Here is a 15,378-nt window from a genome sequence, read left to right as displayed (position 1 = left end):
TAGTTCGAACATCGGCCTGATTCCCAATCCTGCTATGTATAGGGTAGTACCGGGGGTTGTGTTAGGTTGTTGTTAGGGGGGGGGGGGGGGGGGGGGAGGGGGGAGAAAGGGGGGTCCTGGGAGAGGGAGCATCTTCAAAGTACCCGGTACTTGGACAATCCCACTTTAGGAACTGCGTACCTAGTTAACAAGTCTTCGTAGAGAATGCATGTCCTGGGGCCTCGGTCCATTGACCTGCAACCCGTGCGCCGCGCTGACCTAAAGGGACATCGGCCAAAATCTCGCCGGGCTTGAATGTTGGCGAGGCAAGGGGCACAAGGGAAGAAGAAGACGAAGCAGATGGTGAGGAATCGAGTTGGACGAGGAATCGTTGCGGTGCACTGCAACGCACTCGGTGGGCCACGACAGCATCCGGCTCTTCAGTCTGCCAAGCATCTGCCCTCCTGGACGAAAGGCACAGCAAGCGGACCAAACAGCGCACGGCATCGGATGCAGGCACGAGGCACAGTGCTGTCAGTTGGGTTGCAGTGTCAGCATGGCGTACGGGTACAACACACGTACACACGACGTAGTCTCCTGCAGAGATGGGGTTAGGTATGTAATGGAGGCATATGTATCGCCCCATCATAAGTAGGCAGGCAGGCAAGCAGGCAAGCAGACAGGATGGAGACAAGCCACGCGGTAGCAAGATAGGTAGATTGCGAGGCATGTATGTACACACTACCTAACCTCAGACTCTCACCCACCCACCCCTGCGTCGCTACGCACTTTTGGACCTTTGGTGCGTGCAAGACTCCAGATTATGTCGCACCTAAACGGACGGGTGTAGGCCCTGCGAGTGGCTAGGTACGCGAACCATTGTCGGGGGTGTCGCGGTGCCGCGGAGTGGACCCAACCCATCTGCTTACTGTGTACTCCGTAATTCGTCGAGGGTATCGCAATCTCTGTCTGGCGGCCTCTGGCGTACGTGTAAATTGCATGGTGAAAGCCACAGTCGGGGAATTAACAAACATTATTCGGCCAAAGGCCTTCTGGAATGAGAGATTAGCCAAGGGCGATCAAATAGTTTGATTCTGAGGGGCGCCTCACCCAAGGGGTACATCATACGTACTACCAGTACGGAACCTAGTGTACGGATAGGCGTTGTAGGTATGCAGTACAATATTCCACGTTATCGGAAGAGGAAGGATGTACCTGGTACTTGTCTTCGATCCCTCCCACCTACCACCTGCCTTCCTTCCCTTTCCCATCCCTCCCCGGTCGACCCTTCCCTCTCCACTCTCAATCGTTCACCCCGGTTAGTGCGCAGAAGTTGCCATCTGGAAGGAACCCACAGATTCCCCCTCACACACACTTACAGTGCGTCTCCGCCCCGCTGGACCCTCCACTCATTGCCCCCCCCCCCCCCCCCCCCCCTTTAGTTTCGATTGATGAATGAGAGCGGACCTGGAAGAGAGAAGGAGGGAATGACAGACAACGGAGAGTGAGAACGCACCGAATTGCGCAACCCATCCTCCGCCTCCCTTTTTCAACCTACCTGCTATTCACGTCCAATTCCCCGTATTCAATTCTCTCGTCTTCTTGATTATTCTCTCCTCCCCTAATCCTCCTCTTTCATTTCTCCCTCCCACTTGTGTCTCATTTCCGCTTTTCCCTGTCTCCGAACCTCCCGGCACCGCCAACGAATCCATCGCCCGCCCTCCTTCCATGTGGTAGAGACATCCGCCTGTTGTATCCAGACGCCAACGTCGAATCCTTCACGCGACGCAAGCCTTCGTTCGGCCCGTCACCGCCATCGTCGCCCATCATCTGGTCCTCAAACTTCCCAGACCAAACCGAACCGACCCGTCTGTTCGCGCCCGCCAATCCATCCTGCGTCCAACTTCCCCAACGCCGCCATTGCGCTACGGTTCCATCAGCTTTCCTCTTTCTGTCTCACACACACACACACACACACACACACCATTACTGCATAGTACTGGACCTGGATAGGACTGCATTGCCCAGGCTGCACGGGACAGCCACTGCGTAGTTGCACCGTGTTGCTCTCACACCCCTCGAAAGCAGCGCCTTCACTCATACCCGACCTTTGAAACCTCTTCCGTCCGCCAATTCCAAACCTCGATCCTCCCAGTACCTTGGAGGGGCCGCACAGGCCAAACCACTTTTAAAGCATCCACGCCTCTATACGGAAACTGTCTTGGGCTCTGCGCCGGTGATTCACTTCAATGGCGCTTTAGACTTCCCCTCTGGAGCTGGCACGCGCTCCTTTCCCTTCCCCAAGTACCTCATCTTAGGTCTTTGGGCCACCATCGCACTCAGGGCTACTTTTAACATCCACCTTGCATGTTGCAACTGTACCTCCTCGCCATTAAAGTCCCTTTCTCCCCTCCCGCCTGGATATTCCATATATCCCGCGAACCGTTCGACACCGCCCACCGCGAAGGCCCCATCTATAGCACCCCTTCAACAACCACCACCACCAACAACAACAACCACAACACCGCCATCACTACCACCCAGTCGAACTCACACCTTCGACTTGAGCTCTGCCTTCGATGTATATGAGGACCTCCAGACGCCGCCAGCTACACGTTAGACCTTCTCCCCGCGCCGGGGTTACGGCCATACCACAAACATGTCATTACCCGTCGCCATTCAGTCGGCCATATTCTACTACCTCGCATGTACACCATGTAACGAGATGAAGGCGTTCCGGAAGGCCAAGAAGAAGGCCAAGGAAGACAGAGAGATCAAGAGGAAGATCGAAATGGAGCAGCCAGGATTGTACAGCCACCCGGACCCCTTCCATACCAACCCCTTCTGGGCCGAGGAGATGGCTGCCGGCCCGCACCTGCCCAAGAAGTCGGGAAGCAAGAATACGAGTCAGAGAGGCCTGGCGAGTGCTGGCAGGGCGAGCACGACCGCCAGTTTTGGATGTGCCAGCACCGTCGTCGATAGCACCAGTCCCGCGACACCGACAACGAGTACCGAGACGGCCCGGAAGCTGTCCGGTGACGGGTGGAACAGGGCCTTGTACCAGCGAGAGGACGAGGAGCTTTGGGGCCACAACTTCACCGGAATGGGCCACAAGCTCATGGACAACATTGCCAAGGCCGGGAACACGGCGGGGCGTTACGTCGAGGAGAAGCTGGGACTCGAGAAACCCATCACGGACGAGGACCGTGACAACTTTTACCGTACGCCCAAAAACCCACCCGTCAACGAATACCACCCGCCCATCGTAGGGAGCAAGCCCTCTCGCCCGGACGCCCTCAAGTGGATGCTGCAGCCGCCCCCGCCAGCCAAGCTCATGGAAGGCCGTGTTCCCGTCGCGAGAACCGTGAGTACTAGTACTGTCGGGAGCAGGAGGACCATGGCATCCGAAGAGCCACCCCTAGACAGAGTAGTCCGTGAAAGGGCTATTAGGAAGAAGCTGCGGCAGGGGGAGAAGCCCCGTAAGGAAGAGACGCCTTCAGAGTCGGAGTTGATCGAGTCGCTTATCGGCGGACGGTCCCGGAGGGCCACGGTCTCGAGCAGGGGTTGGTCGACCCGCAGCCGAAGTCTCTCGCTAGAGTCCGAAGTGTCTTCAGATGGCGAACTAGTGGAGCGGCGAAGGTTAGCTCGCGCCAGGCGTGTTCCCATGACCGCCGAAGAGAGTTCTTCGGATGACGACGACTTCACCCAACACCGCACCTGGGACTCGCTCGGAAAGTCGAGCCCTCAGAAGCGGCCCCAACTGGAAACGATAAACAGCTCTCGCGCCAACACTAGACAGGCGTTGAAGGCACGGCCAAACGGCACCAAGGCCGACGCCGCGTCAAAAGCCACCTCTGATATCACACCCAAGGCGTCAGCCAACCCTATCGCTACCCGCACAGCTGACGAAAACACGCCCACCACTGTCACCACTACAACGACGGTATCATGATGTTGAAAGACGCCACCGAGTCTGAGGCGCAGCATCCAACACTCTTAATGGCCCTTTTTTTCCTCTTTGGGCCATCATCCACTGCATTACTACTCCTATGGATGGGCATAGCGTTCAGGACTGGAGCATTTGCATTACTGGGAAACGGAACCGGCATCGGCGTTATGAGAGATGTGTGCAAAAGCAGCAAGCATACGGCTTTGGGTTTCTGAAATGACGGTTCTCTGTGTTTTGGTCTTTGCTTGTTGACGTTGCGTTGATGCAACAAGGGTAAACAGTATATCTGGCCCTTTCTGCTTCCATTCTTCACTTCTACGGCCTCTAACATCTGGTCCTCGCGCAGAGTCGCGATGAAACTTGTTCCCTTTCTTCTTCTTTTTTATCGTGGCATGGCTAGCAAGCAAGCAAGCAAGCAAGCAATAGTAGGAATACGAGGGTATTATCTCCTTTTTCCCGATGACCTCTTTTTTACTTTTCTTTCTTCCTCTTTTCCACTTTTGACATCCGTGGTGGATCCAAAAGTCAATGCCTCGTTTTGATTGTGAAACATGCCGTGACGGGCCCTGTCGCCCGCACTTAGAGGTGCATCCCGCCGTCCTCGTCGTCATGGCCGAGGTCCCTCATCCGCTCCTCCATGGCCCGGCGCAGCTCCTCGTCCGACAGACGGCCACCCGTGCTGCTTGCATGCGGGGTAGGCTGGGCTGGTGCGGCGTCCATCCGGATCTCGCCGTTGCGTATCGTTCCCATCTGGAAGGTGCCGTCCAACCACGCGGGGTGTGGCGAGGCTGCCGTCGTGGTGCTTGAGTTGCTCGCGGCGGCGGCGGCGGTCTGTCCCGCGATCCTCTCCTCCTCAGCCGTCGCGGCGCCGAGACCGTTCGTTGTCGTTGTCGCCTGGGCCGCAGTGCCGTTCACCCCGTTGGCATGGACGCCGGCCTGCTGCTGCTGGTGGTGGTGGTGGTGGTGGTCCGACTCGACCTCCTCCTTGCTCCGGAACTCGTTCCACGAGTGGCCGCGGCCCTCGACCTCGTCGCGGATGATTTGCAGGCGCTCTTCCATGCGGGCGATGACGGCTTCGTTCTCGCGGATGGCCTCGACGCAGTCGGGGTCGGGGCGGCCGGCGGAGGCGTCGGCGCCGTCGAGCGTCGTCGCGGCGCCCTCGGCGTAGGGCTTCAGCTGGGCGTTGGAGTAGCGCAGGTGCAGGATCGAGTTGCGGATCTCGAGGGCCTTGAGGTGCAGCGTCGGGAGGGAGAGCTCGCGCAGCGCCTCGGCGAAGCGGGCGGGGGATATCGGACTCGTGTCGGCCGACGACATGGTTGCGAGCGACGGGTTCTTGGGTGTTTTCTGCGACGGGTAGATGCCGGATGGGCGGCTGTTGGGGTTGGGCTTGTGGTTGGTGAAGGGAGGAAAAGCCGGCCGGTCAGCGGTTGTTACTTGCAGTGTGTATGGCCTGGAAATGGAAACGAATGGAAAATCAGGCTTAGGGAGCGGGCGTACGATGATGATGACGATGTCGTGTCGTGCAGTAGGCGCACGAGAGTTTGGGACTGCCTATCTGGGATAGGTAGGTAGGTAGGTAGGTACGATGTACACGCACATAGACAGATAGAGAGGTAGGCAGAAGAAGAAGGAGGGGTGGACGGCCCTGGGTAGATGCCATGCGACGTCACCGCAACCTTTCTGTCAGCTCTTTGAACCTGGGCGCGGGGTGGAAAGGTGCAATAGAATGTTCCGGGCGGTGGGGGTAGCCTTGACCGGGGGTGACCAAGGCGCACCCCTGGGCGGAGCTGCAAGCACCACAACGATTACGCGTGTAGCTGAGGTTTTTGTCTTATCGATTACGTGCCGACCTAGGTAGTTTACCTAAGAAGGTGCGTGCGGTACCTACCTGAGCCTAGGTAGGTGACGGGCGCCGCAGGGATCAAGTCACGCCCGGGCGTGTGCCGGAAGCGACCCTCGCCGACCGCCGCCCCGTTAGGCTAGCTCAGTCAAATCGAACCCAAAGAATTTACCGTCGGTCCATGACACATCTTTGGCGTCGAACCATCGCGACGACGACGCCGACGACGACGACGACGGAACGTGCCCCGAGGCACAGCGCCACCACCACTGTAGGGCGGACGCCTTTCTCCCACGAAGGAAAACAACCCTTTTTTTTATTCTCTCTCTTCTCGACTGGAGCCGGCGCATTGGTGAGCGTGTAGCTCTCCGTGCGCTGCAGCAAACCCGGCCCCCCGGCTCCAGGAGCCATGAATACCTCACTCGGCCTCGTCCCTTCGCGATCCCTCCTCCACCTCGGCCTGCGCGTTTCCAGTCGCCGCGCCGTGAGCACCAGCTGCAGCGTCTCCGTGGCCGCCGCCGCGTCCCGACTCCTCTCCGCATGCACGACCCTCCGCAAACCCGTCTCCAGCAGGCCACACGCGCCATGGCCGACGCTCCGCCAAACCCAATGGCCCTCCCCGGGCCTCGCCGCGACGTCTAACCTCCCGGCACGGAGATGGGTCTCCTCCTCCTCCTCCTCCTCCTCCTCCTCGCCCAAGCCCGATGCCAAGAACGAACCCAAGAAGGACGAGCCCATCCTCCGAGACTACGTCGATCTCCCGCTGGACTACAAGGACAAGATCGGCCTGCGCTTCCGCGCCACCGACCTCTCCCCCGCCGAGACCAAGGCCGTCTTCGGCCCCTCCATCAAGGCCGCCGCCGCGAACCGCCTGCTGCGCATCATGCACGGCCGCCGCGTCGCCGGCACCCTCGACGACCCGGCCTTCGCCGTGAACACGGCCGCCTTCACGCCGCAGCAGCGCGACACCGCCCTCGCGTACCTCCGCAAGACCGTCCCGGTCGACGAGGTCCTCAACGCCGGCCTACGCGCCGAGGACGAGCTCGCCGCGCTGGAGGAGGAGCTGGCCGAGCGCGCCGACGAGGACTCCTCCCTCAAACACGACGACGCCGAAAGCGCGGCCCGCAAGGGGGGCTACGAGGCGGACCCGGTGTACGGCTACAGCGCCCTCGACGCGATCCGCGCCAAGAACCAGGCCAGGGCCGCCGAGGAGGAGGAGGAGGAGAAGCAGCGGCTCGCCGAGGAGGCCGAGCAGAAGGACAAGGGCGTCGAGGGCGCGGGCGGCGGCGCCCTGGCGACCCTGGGCGTCAAGCGCCCGCCCATGAGCCCGCGCATGCAGCGGTGGACCGAGGAGGCGACGTCGGACCTCGCGGCCCCGCCGCCGCTGACGCTCGCCGAGCGGCTTCTCCCCTCGGTCGCCGGCGTCCTGCTGCTGGTCGGTGCGCTCTCGGCCCTCGCCATGGTCTACACGCCGCCCCGCGACGCCGACCGGCTGTTCCCCGAGGTCTCGGCCTCGACGGCGACGGTCGGCGCCCTCATCGGCCTCAACGCGCTCGTGTCGCTCGCGTGGCGCGTGCCGCCGCTGTGGCGCTTCCTGAACCGCTACTTCGTGCTGGTGCACGGCATGCCGCGCGCCGTCACCATGCTCACGGCCAACTTCTCCCACTCGTCGCTCGGCCACCTGGCCACCAACATGGTCGGGCTGTGGTTCGTCGGCACCGCGCTGCACGACGAGGTCGGCCGCGCCAACTTCCTGGCCATCTACCTCGCCTCCGGCGCCGTCGGCCTGCTCGCCAGCCTGACCGTCTTCACGCTGCGCGGCCTGCTGACCGTCTCCACCGTCGGCGCGTCGGGCGCCGTCTTCGGCGCCACGACGGCCTACTTCTGGATGCACCGCTTCGACTCCTTCAAGGTGCTCGGCATGCCGCCGGACCCCATGAACGGCCCGCAGGGCCTCGGCTTCATCGCCCTGATCCTCGGCTTCCACGTCTACGCCTTGTTCCGCCGCGGCCGCCAGACCATCGACCTGACGTCCCACCTGTTCGGCATGCTGGCGGGCCTGGTCGGCATCGAGCTCGTGACGCGGAAGGAGGAGGTGTCGAGGGAGGACGGGCTGAAGGGGAAGAGGGAGGACCTCGTGAAGGACGCGCTGCCCCACGAGGGCCGTGGCGACGACAAGGCGTGATCTGGTGTGCCTGGGAGGGGGAGGTGGAGATTTGCTCTCTGCGGGAGGGAGACACGTGTAGTATAGCGAGTTTATTGGAGCAGCCCGACTCGGGCGACGAAGAGCCTTGTGAAGGAAGAAATCTTTAGACTCTTTCTTGTACGTTATAAAATGGATGGCATTTGAATACCAACCTCAGTTCCCCATGTTATTCGCACCGACGAGCCGGAAAACGCCACGACATCATAGGGGCCCAACCCTCTTCCCTCCCCTTCTCCCGCTCAAAAGTCACCCAAACTCAGTCAACTTCAGTCACGTTTTGCCCTGCCACTTCAGCGCGTATCAGGCCCCGCCTAGTTTGCGGTTTTTCTCCTCGTACATCAAACTCCAAAGTGCCGGGTCAACCGGGCCCTCAAGCTAACTTCCCTTTGCAGCCCAGCGGGAGCATTTCCCCCGCGCTGCAAAGGTCATCGTGTCAAGGTTTGGTTGTTTGTTTGCTTCGGTCGGACCCGGTAGCAGCAGATCCTAGATCCAAACCACACGCCCGCTGACATTCCCGCCTGCGAGTATCCCGAAATCGCCAACGGGGAGAAGTGCCGATCCGCAGATGTTTTAGCTTGGGCCTCGGCGTTACCTGGCGAGGACGGCTCTCTCTCTCTCTCTCTCTCTCTCTTTGAACGAACGTGAACGTAGAAACACACAATCTCTCGGTCACGAGCGAATTGACGCATGCGTTCTATAGGATGCTCACAAGTCTCAACAGACTGCCCCCCACCCCTATTTGCCCGCCTTTCTCTGAATTTCACCTTTGGTGAACAGACTTTGATATACGAGCTCGGCAGACGAGACAAGTGACGGATTTCTTGCTGGCAGCCACATGGATTGCAGGCCCCGGGTCTGAGGATGGAAGAGTGGTCGATGAGGATGAGTTGAGAATGAGATGGAGATGGAACGAGGATGAGGATGAGGATAAGGATGGAGATACACTGTAAGTGTGTAAGGGAGTGAGAGAGAAAGAGACGTGGGTGTAGGACGGGCTGGGGGGGAATCCGCATCGAGGCCTAGCCAAGGTCGTTCATCAGATCAAGATGCGTCGCACTTCTCGTCACTCGGTAGGTCAAGATGGGGGGCAAGGCATCAGGTGAACGAGTCATTCGAGTCCAACAGCCAGCCGTCGAACAGAGTTCCGTGCTCATTGCAACTCCATACGGGATTGTGTCCCTGGGGGGGAAGGCGTCAATTACTTCCGTCTCTTCCGACCAAGCGGCTCTCGTGGAAACCTTCCACCGGTGAGTTTGGACATTGTCCATCCACATCAACTATAGGCTAAGCGTTCTACATGCGGCAGCGTGGCCTACTCGCCCGAAGCCAGAGGGACCGTATATCGGGGAGCTTAGTCTCGACCGCCGCCTCCCCCCCCCTTGGCATTCCGTCCTACGCACCAGGCTCCATGCAAATCCTCCCTGACATGCTCGCAGCCGCCCCTCGTCGACCTTGAGCCGCCTAGCGGGCTGCGTACCAAGCGCGTCTGTCTCCCTGCGCATCCGACCTCTCGCTCAGACGTACGTCGCGCAGCTAGCGTATCGGGCTATCACGATGCGGGGGTGGTGTAGTTCCTTTTGTTCTCCCAAGACAACTGTCTCATTCGCAGGCCCGGCGCAGGTCCCGCCAAGAAGTGCGGCGGCGTGGGCCACGCACTCGAGCGGGGATGCTCTATTGACGGCCACGTTGCTTTTTTTTTGCTTTCTTTTTTCTTTTTTCTCCGACGTTCGACATGCGGAGCGATACAGTTCATTTGCCGATCCCCTGTTTAGGTCTTGCGGAATCTCCCCGGCGGTATACTACTCATGCAAGATGCGGAGATCGCCGGTCTGCCGGAGCCAGGTTCGCGGCCTGGGACGCCATCCCTCTTCTGAATATCCATGCTTTTTCGGAAAGTGTCTTTTCTTCCAAGCAAACCGAGACTTCCATTCTGTGGGTAACAACAGCCCCCCCCCCCCCCCCCCCTCCCCGCCGCCGGAGTGTTCATTAATTCGACACGATCCCTGGGGTCTGGTCGAACGTGCTCGGAAGCCGCGGAATGGTTTCCCGCCTCTCGTGGCTGGAATACCGCTTGCTACGCTGCTTCGGCCAGGGATCATGACCGCCGCGAACCCCAAGACGACCGACCGACCGCGCTCGCTGTCCGGCTACGATCTACGGGCTCGTCGGAGAGGAGCCAAACGATGTCATCGAAGGGATGGGGGTCGTGTGTCACTGTTAGTAGGTGGCACAAGAAAAGGACAGAGCAGAGGAGGGCTGGCAGGGTTCCAAAGTACAATCCGGCAAACCACTGTCCCAAGCCAGCGGTCGACGCGGGTATGGCACCCGTGGCTTGCCCGATTTGCAATCGTACCGGAACGGTCGGTGCCCCTAGCCAAAGCCGCCGCCATCCGTTGCACTAGGAGGCGTCAAACGTAAGGTCCGCCCTCCCCAACGGCCGCCGGGGGGCTTCTCGAGAAGGACGGTCCTGCTGCGGCCCTTCGGCGACGACGTCAGGACCATGCCGGCACTGGTCCGTAAGTTGGCCGGCAACAACGTCGTCCCGGCGTGTACCGGCCGTCGAAAGCCTCCCTCCTGGATGCTGCGTCAGGGGATCGAAATGGTAAAAGAAAGCAGAGTACCCGTGGGGGGAGCGCCTCTGCAAGCCATTCCCGAACTCGAGCCAGGGATATCAGAATTGTCCTGGAGGCAGCGGCCAAGAGGCTGGCCCGCAGCCACGCGCCTATGGAGAACTATTGAATCCGCTGGGTACTCCCCCCCCTTCCACTCCATATATAGTAACCGGGGGCTCCGTTTGCTCCGCATCGGTCGAGGCTGAGCCGATGGCTGCCGACGCTTTCGCCGCTTCCATACCGGGCTACCTACTCTCGTGTGCACGATTTCTTCATAATAAAACTCAGAGACAGCTTCTGGATGCGAACGGCATGCTTTTTCCCACGAGTGTAATCACTTGCAAGTGGCCTGTTATCCAAAGGCAATACTTGGCTAGATGGGGGGGGTGTGAGATAACCAAACCGCTGCGAGGTGAAGCCTCGCTGTGTTCGATATAACATGGCCTCGGGCTGATGTAGCATTACTGTGTGGCGGGTGTCGTATCATAAGACAGCGTTCCTTCGAAGATGCGGCGCAACCGGGTGAGAATAATATCATGCCTCGTACGCAGGATCCGGGCCGGCAACGGGTGTCCGTAGGGACGAGAATCACGCTTGTTTACAGAAATGCACATCCTTAGGAAGCCCTATCGGCGGCTGGAAGTGATGCAAGCAAGCCACGGGGCCCAACAGAACACTTACGCGATGCCGCTGGCTCTCTCCCCCAAACTCGTGGTTTGGCAGATATCCAGTGTGATGCAATGCAAAAGGTCCCAGCGGTTGCGATTCGCCGCCTCGCGGTCTCTTTGCACAAAAGAGCACGGAGACCGGGCCAGGCACTTTGCCTCCTCCCTACCCATCTCCGTGTGAGACCTACCTTGTCGAACGAACTAGACCGGGATATCATCGGCACGTCTACACCGAGCCGGAGGGGATTCGCAATTGCAACACGAGACGCGGCGGAACAAGAAGCTGCGGGCTGCCTTCGTCTCCTTGCCGGCACGTTTCGACAGAGTTCGACAGCCATCTGACGCGAGAGACGGTTGTTCATTTCTCAGATGGTGATCGAAATTGCGACTTGCCGACGAGCGCCCGCCGGAAAGTGCAGAGCGGCGTTCGGGACATGCGTGGGCCGGGGAAGCAAGATGACGAACGACCACACCACTCCGGCTTGGTTCCCTCAAATTGGCAGACGCCCAGTTCTTGGGCGCGACGGACGGCTGCGCTGAGCACCCCCTCCCCCCTCCCCCCCAAGTCTTGCACCAATGGTGAGTCGCAATCTTGTGGCAGAATGCAGCCTGGACGCCAGGCGACGTCAAAGACGCACGCCGCACGCGGGCTGCTACCCTGGAGTCGCATCGCGAATGGAGGCTGCTGGAGCCGCGAAATGAGAGTCGGTGCTAGTGCAGGATTCGCTGGAGACGTGATCTCGCCCCCCCCTCCTCCTCGTCGTTCCGATAGATTGGTCGCAGGCGGTTCTTTTGGTTCGCCAAATGACGGTTCCAATGTCTGGTGCAACGCTTCCCAGGGCTGGACGACCCCCCCCCCCCCCCCCGAGGGCGTTGCCGCCGCGGTGGCTATTTTTGGGCAAACTTTGCAGCTTTAGGGCCGCGGGTGCCGCATTTCGAAAGGGAATGGAAGATTCGCTGACGATGCGAATGCAACCTACGTCGGATCAGAGGGCTGAACTGCATCTGTTTGCACATCACAAGGCGTATGTTGTCTGCCCTCTCTCCTCCCCGCAGGCCGTTCAAGTTGTGTGGGGGTTTCGGCCGGCCTGGCGGTTCTACGAGGCCTTGAGAGTTTCGACCCCTTTCTTTTCTTCTCTTACCGCGTGTAGCGTTCGGCTTCGCTGTACAGAGTGAGCATGACTAGGCTTGTGAAATTGCAGCACGGGACTTGGCCGCTGAGGCGTGTTCTGTGGAGGACGAAGAAGGCGATATCGTCGCGTTGGCGGCGAGCCAACGACAATGTGCGAGAGGCCGCAAAGGGCAAGGCCCACGGCTCGAAGCAGACATGATTACCCATGGGGGCGAGTTGATGTGGACGGTTCCCAATCGAATCGGACCCCTCATATCTCGAACCGAGGGGGTGGTGGGCTCACTCACTCAGTATGGATATCTCTCTGGCGTCTCGAAATTGCCGGCTCCCTTTTTGGAACGGAACGCTACTCGATTGAGCAGTCCCACCTGTGTATGTGTGTGTGTGCGTGTGCGTGAGTGTGAGCCTTGTGCTACTTACACAATGACTCGCCAGCGGATACTTTCCGAGCTGGGACTGGTGAAGGCGACGAGCCATGATGGAGATGCAGGCGCGACTCGAGTTGTTTGTCTCTACGCCGTCGGCCCATGTCTCCCGACGCCGGCGACGATCCCGAGCGCGACGTACTCGGCTCGGTGCAAATTGATACGACGGTAGGAGTGAAGGGCTTGCCACGGGTGTGGTCCGGCGTCGCAACAGCCGGGCGGCGCAGCTTCTTTGACAATGCCACGAATCTTGACGCGTGTATGTATCAGGCAGTGAAAGAAGAGGAATGCAAAAGGAAAGGATAGAGAGAGAGTGTGTGTGTACATAGTATGTGTGTGTGTTTGGAGGGTATCCCCCGCAAGACCCTTCGCACCCATGAAGCACCAGCAGGCACCATCTTTTGGACCCGCCAGGACCCTTGCAAGGGCAGAGGACTTGGTGCTGAGGATCCTGTCCTTCTCCAACATTCTCGTCTTTCCGTTGTGGGATGCACCAACGGCGAGGCCTGTCGCCTCGGGCATTCCGTCTAGGTGGGATGTTCCTCTGGGCAGGAGTGGGGAAGAGGGAAGAAGAGAGCCGGCTCGAGGTTCTTCTGGCGACGGAGTGTCGTCGAGGCGAGGCGATCGGAGGAGGAAACACGATCACCAGTGGGCTGTATGGAACCATCCGAACCTGCGGTGTAAGGAGTTCGTCCGTTCTTTGGCCTTTGCTGGAACGAACGAACGAACGAACCCCTGCCCGGGGCGATGACCCCACGGACTCGGATTTGCGAGAGCGGTCAACTTTTTGGGCCCGGCAGGTTCCAGGCTGTCCAAACAATCTGGACCAATAGCCAGAGCTTTTAGTCATATATGATGCGACGGACGGTGGAGGTCTCATGCCGGTCCGGTGCTGGTGCCTTTGCTGGGGAGCATGGGGGTTCAAGAGAGGGAATGGAAGGGTGCATGTCCAACTCTCCGGGGTCGAGTACCGGGGTTATGGAGGAGGAGGAGGAGGAGGTGAATCGACAGTCCCGGGCTCTTCGGCTTCTACTAGGGAAACGTAATAGGCGAGGGGTGAGGCGAAGGCTGTTGTCGCGGTGAAGGCGAGAAGAATGGATGGATATCGAAGCTAGCGACAGGTTGCAATCCGGGCAGAGCGGAGACGATGGACGGGGTGGGAAAGAAGCAGAGAAGGCTTCCAGAACAAATCACAACAATGTGAGAATGAATGGCCGCAGGGATGTGTCTTTGTGTCCGAGTCGTGCTCTCTCTCCCTCCCTCCTCTGGCGCCATGGCTGGGAGGGAGGCCTGGTAAATGCCCATCATCTCGAGCCGAGCCCAGTGCCAACCCTTCGTACCAGGCGACTGATTGATGTACATTGTATGAAGATTACCGAGACATCTGGTACACCTGATTAAACTGATTCCCCGGTGGGATAGAGACAAGGTGACGCTCAACGAGAGCTGCATAATGTTTAATCACTGCCCCCCCCTCTCCCCCCGTTTCGGGAATCGCCGTCGTAGCAGATAGTGTGCTGTCTGTTCCCACAGGGGGCTCAGCGGTTATGCCTTTTCGATCGATGTTACTCCGTACGGTTGCTGTTATGCAGCCCAGTGGCATATATCTTGTATACTACGCGCGTCCGGGCCTGGCGCCAACGGCACGTTCAGTGATGCTGCCTTGCAAAACGGCGTCAATTGTCATAAGATCTGCATTATAGCAGCACCCCCCCTATTCCTCGCAGTTCCCCCTTCGAGTCGAGGCACTAGGTATTAGCACTCCGTACGGGTTGGGCGAAATGCGGCACGAGTCGTGAAAAGAGGCGTCGACTTGACGGGAAAAGTGGGATTGGGGGGGGGGGGGGGGGGGATCGCACAGGCGAAATAAGGCGACGGGACACAGACCTATTAGACTCTGATGGGATTTTGTGCCGTTGCTGGAGTCTCTTCCAGCCCTTACTGACCCATCATCGTCGATGTGCCGAACTCCGCGGGAAGGGGATTGCAAATCTTATACTCACATGGCAGTAGTGCAGACTGGTCTACGTGCCGATTCCTACCTGCGGCGGTCCTCTCCGTGGAGCATCGTATCAGACTAGCCATCCTCTTGGAATGACGGTCGCTCCAAGACCTGAAGCGACGTGCCGATCGGTACGCATGAGGCAAAAGAGAGCGGTCTAGTGTATTACGTGCGACTTCTGTCAAGGCAATGGATTTATGGTTATGTTTTTTTTGCTGCCCACCCCCCCCGGTATGCCAAGGAGAGAGGCCTCGTGGTGATGCTGGCGAGAGGAATCACCCAAGCTCCCGCCCCGAGGTTTTGTCGGAGGTACTTCCCTCGAAGGAGATAGAAGAAGAAGAAGAAGAGGGCGTTCCAGCTCCTAGATGTGACTGACGTACATCGGTAGGGGGCGGCCCAGGGCGATCACGGAGGAGGAGTCGTGGAAGGGCGTTGGAAGCTTGAGTCTCTACTGCGTAGAATAGGTCTCCCTCTCTCTCCCTCTCTCTCAGTCCACTTTCGTCTATCCAATGTTTCGAGTATTTCTTATCATGATTTGCCTTACGTCCGTAGGCGCGAGCGCGCG

General features: G+C 59.3%; 5 protein-coding genes across 5 annotated transcripts; 2 read left to right on the top strand and 3 right to left on the bottom strand.

The window, feature by feature from the left end:
• The first annotated feature begins 2,491 nt into the window (after positions 1-2,491).
• On the top strand, positions 2,492-4,410 carry LY79DRAFT_532734 (uncharacterized protein). Its single transcript, XM_060556313.1, has one exon. The coding sequence runs from the start codon at positions 2,639-2,641 to the stop codon at positions 3,929-3,931; it is 1,293 nt and encodes a 430-aa protein (XP_060420655.1). The 5' UTR covers positions 2,492-2,638; the 3' UTR covers positions 3,932-4,410.
• A 97-nt stretch (positions 4,411-4,507) lies between these two features.
• LY79DRAFT_664509 (uncharacterized protein) lies at positions 4,508-5,242 on the bottom strand (the record flags this gene model as incomplete). The annotated part of the gene is made up of 1 exon (XM_060562902.1): positions 4,508-5,242. The coding sequence occupies one exon, from the start codon at positions 5,240-5,242 to the stop codon at positions 4,508-4,510; it is 735 nt and encodes a 244-aa protein (XP_060420654.1).
• A 709-nt stretch (positions 5,243-5,951) lies between these two features.
• LY79DRAFT_532728 (uncharacterized protein) lies at positions 5,952-8,138 on the top strand. Its single transcript, XM_060556312.1, has one exon. It carries the CDS (start codon positions 6,178-6,180, stop codon positions 7,951-7,953), a length of 1,776 nt encoding a protein of 591 aa, XP_060420653.1. The 5' UTR covers positions 5,952-6,177; the 3' UTR covers positions 7,954-8,138.
• A 38-nt stretch (positions 8,139-8,176) lies between these two features.
• Positions 8,177-9,258, bottom strand: LY79DRAFT_9366 (uncharacterized protein). The gene has a single exon (XM_060565230.1). It carries the CDS (start codon positions 8,985-8,987, stop codon positions 8,400-8,402), a length of 588 nt encoding a protein of 195 aa, XP_060420652.1. The 5' UTR covers positions 8,988-9,258; the 3' UTR covers positions 8,177-8,399.
• Positions 9,259-12,440: 3,182 nt separating this feature from the next.
• On the bottom strand, positions 12,441-13,800 carry LY79DRAFT_9300 (uncharacterized protein). Its single transcript, XM_060565225.1, has one exon. It carries the CDS (start codon positions 13,689-13,691, stop codon positions 12,666-12,668), a length of 1,026 nt encoding a protein of 341 aa, XP_060420651.1. The 5' UTR covers positions 13,692-13,800; the 3' UTR covers positions 12,441-12,665.
• Between the last annotated feature and the right edge of the window lie 1,578 nt (positions 13,801-15,378).

Source organism: Colletotrichum navitas (genome assembly GCF_030913465.1).
Source record: "Colletotrichum navitas strain CBS 125086 chromosome Unknown LY79scaffold_1, whole genome shotgun sequence".
NCBI classification, from domain to species: Eukaryota; Fungi; Ascomycota; class Sordariomycetes; order Glomerellales; family Glomerellaceae; genus Colletotrichum; species Colletotrichum navitas.
This window is presented reverse-complemented; position numbering and strand designations above follow the sequence as displayed.

Coding starts and splice junctions, on each gene's coding strand:
- LY79DRAFT_532734 (XM_060556313.1), top strand. CDS start 2,639: ATGTCATTACCCGTCGCCATTCAGTCGGCCATATTCTACTACCTCGCA.
- LY79DRAFT_532728 (XM_060556312.1), top strand. CDS start 6,178: ATGAATACCTCACTCGGCCTCGTCCCTTCGCGATCCCTCCTCCACCTC.
- LY79DRAFT_9366 (XM_060565230.1), bottom strand. CDS start 8,987: ATGCGGATTCCCCCCCAGCCCGTCCTACACCCACGTCTCTTTCTCTCT.
- LY79DRAFT_9300 (XM_060565225.1), bottom strand. CDS start 13,691: ATGAGACCTCCACCGTCCGTCGCATCATATATGACTAAAAGCTCTGGC.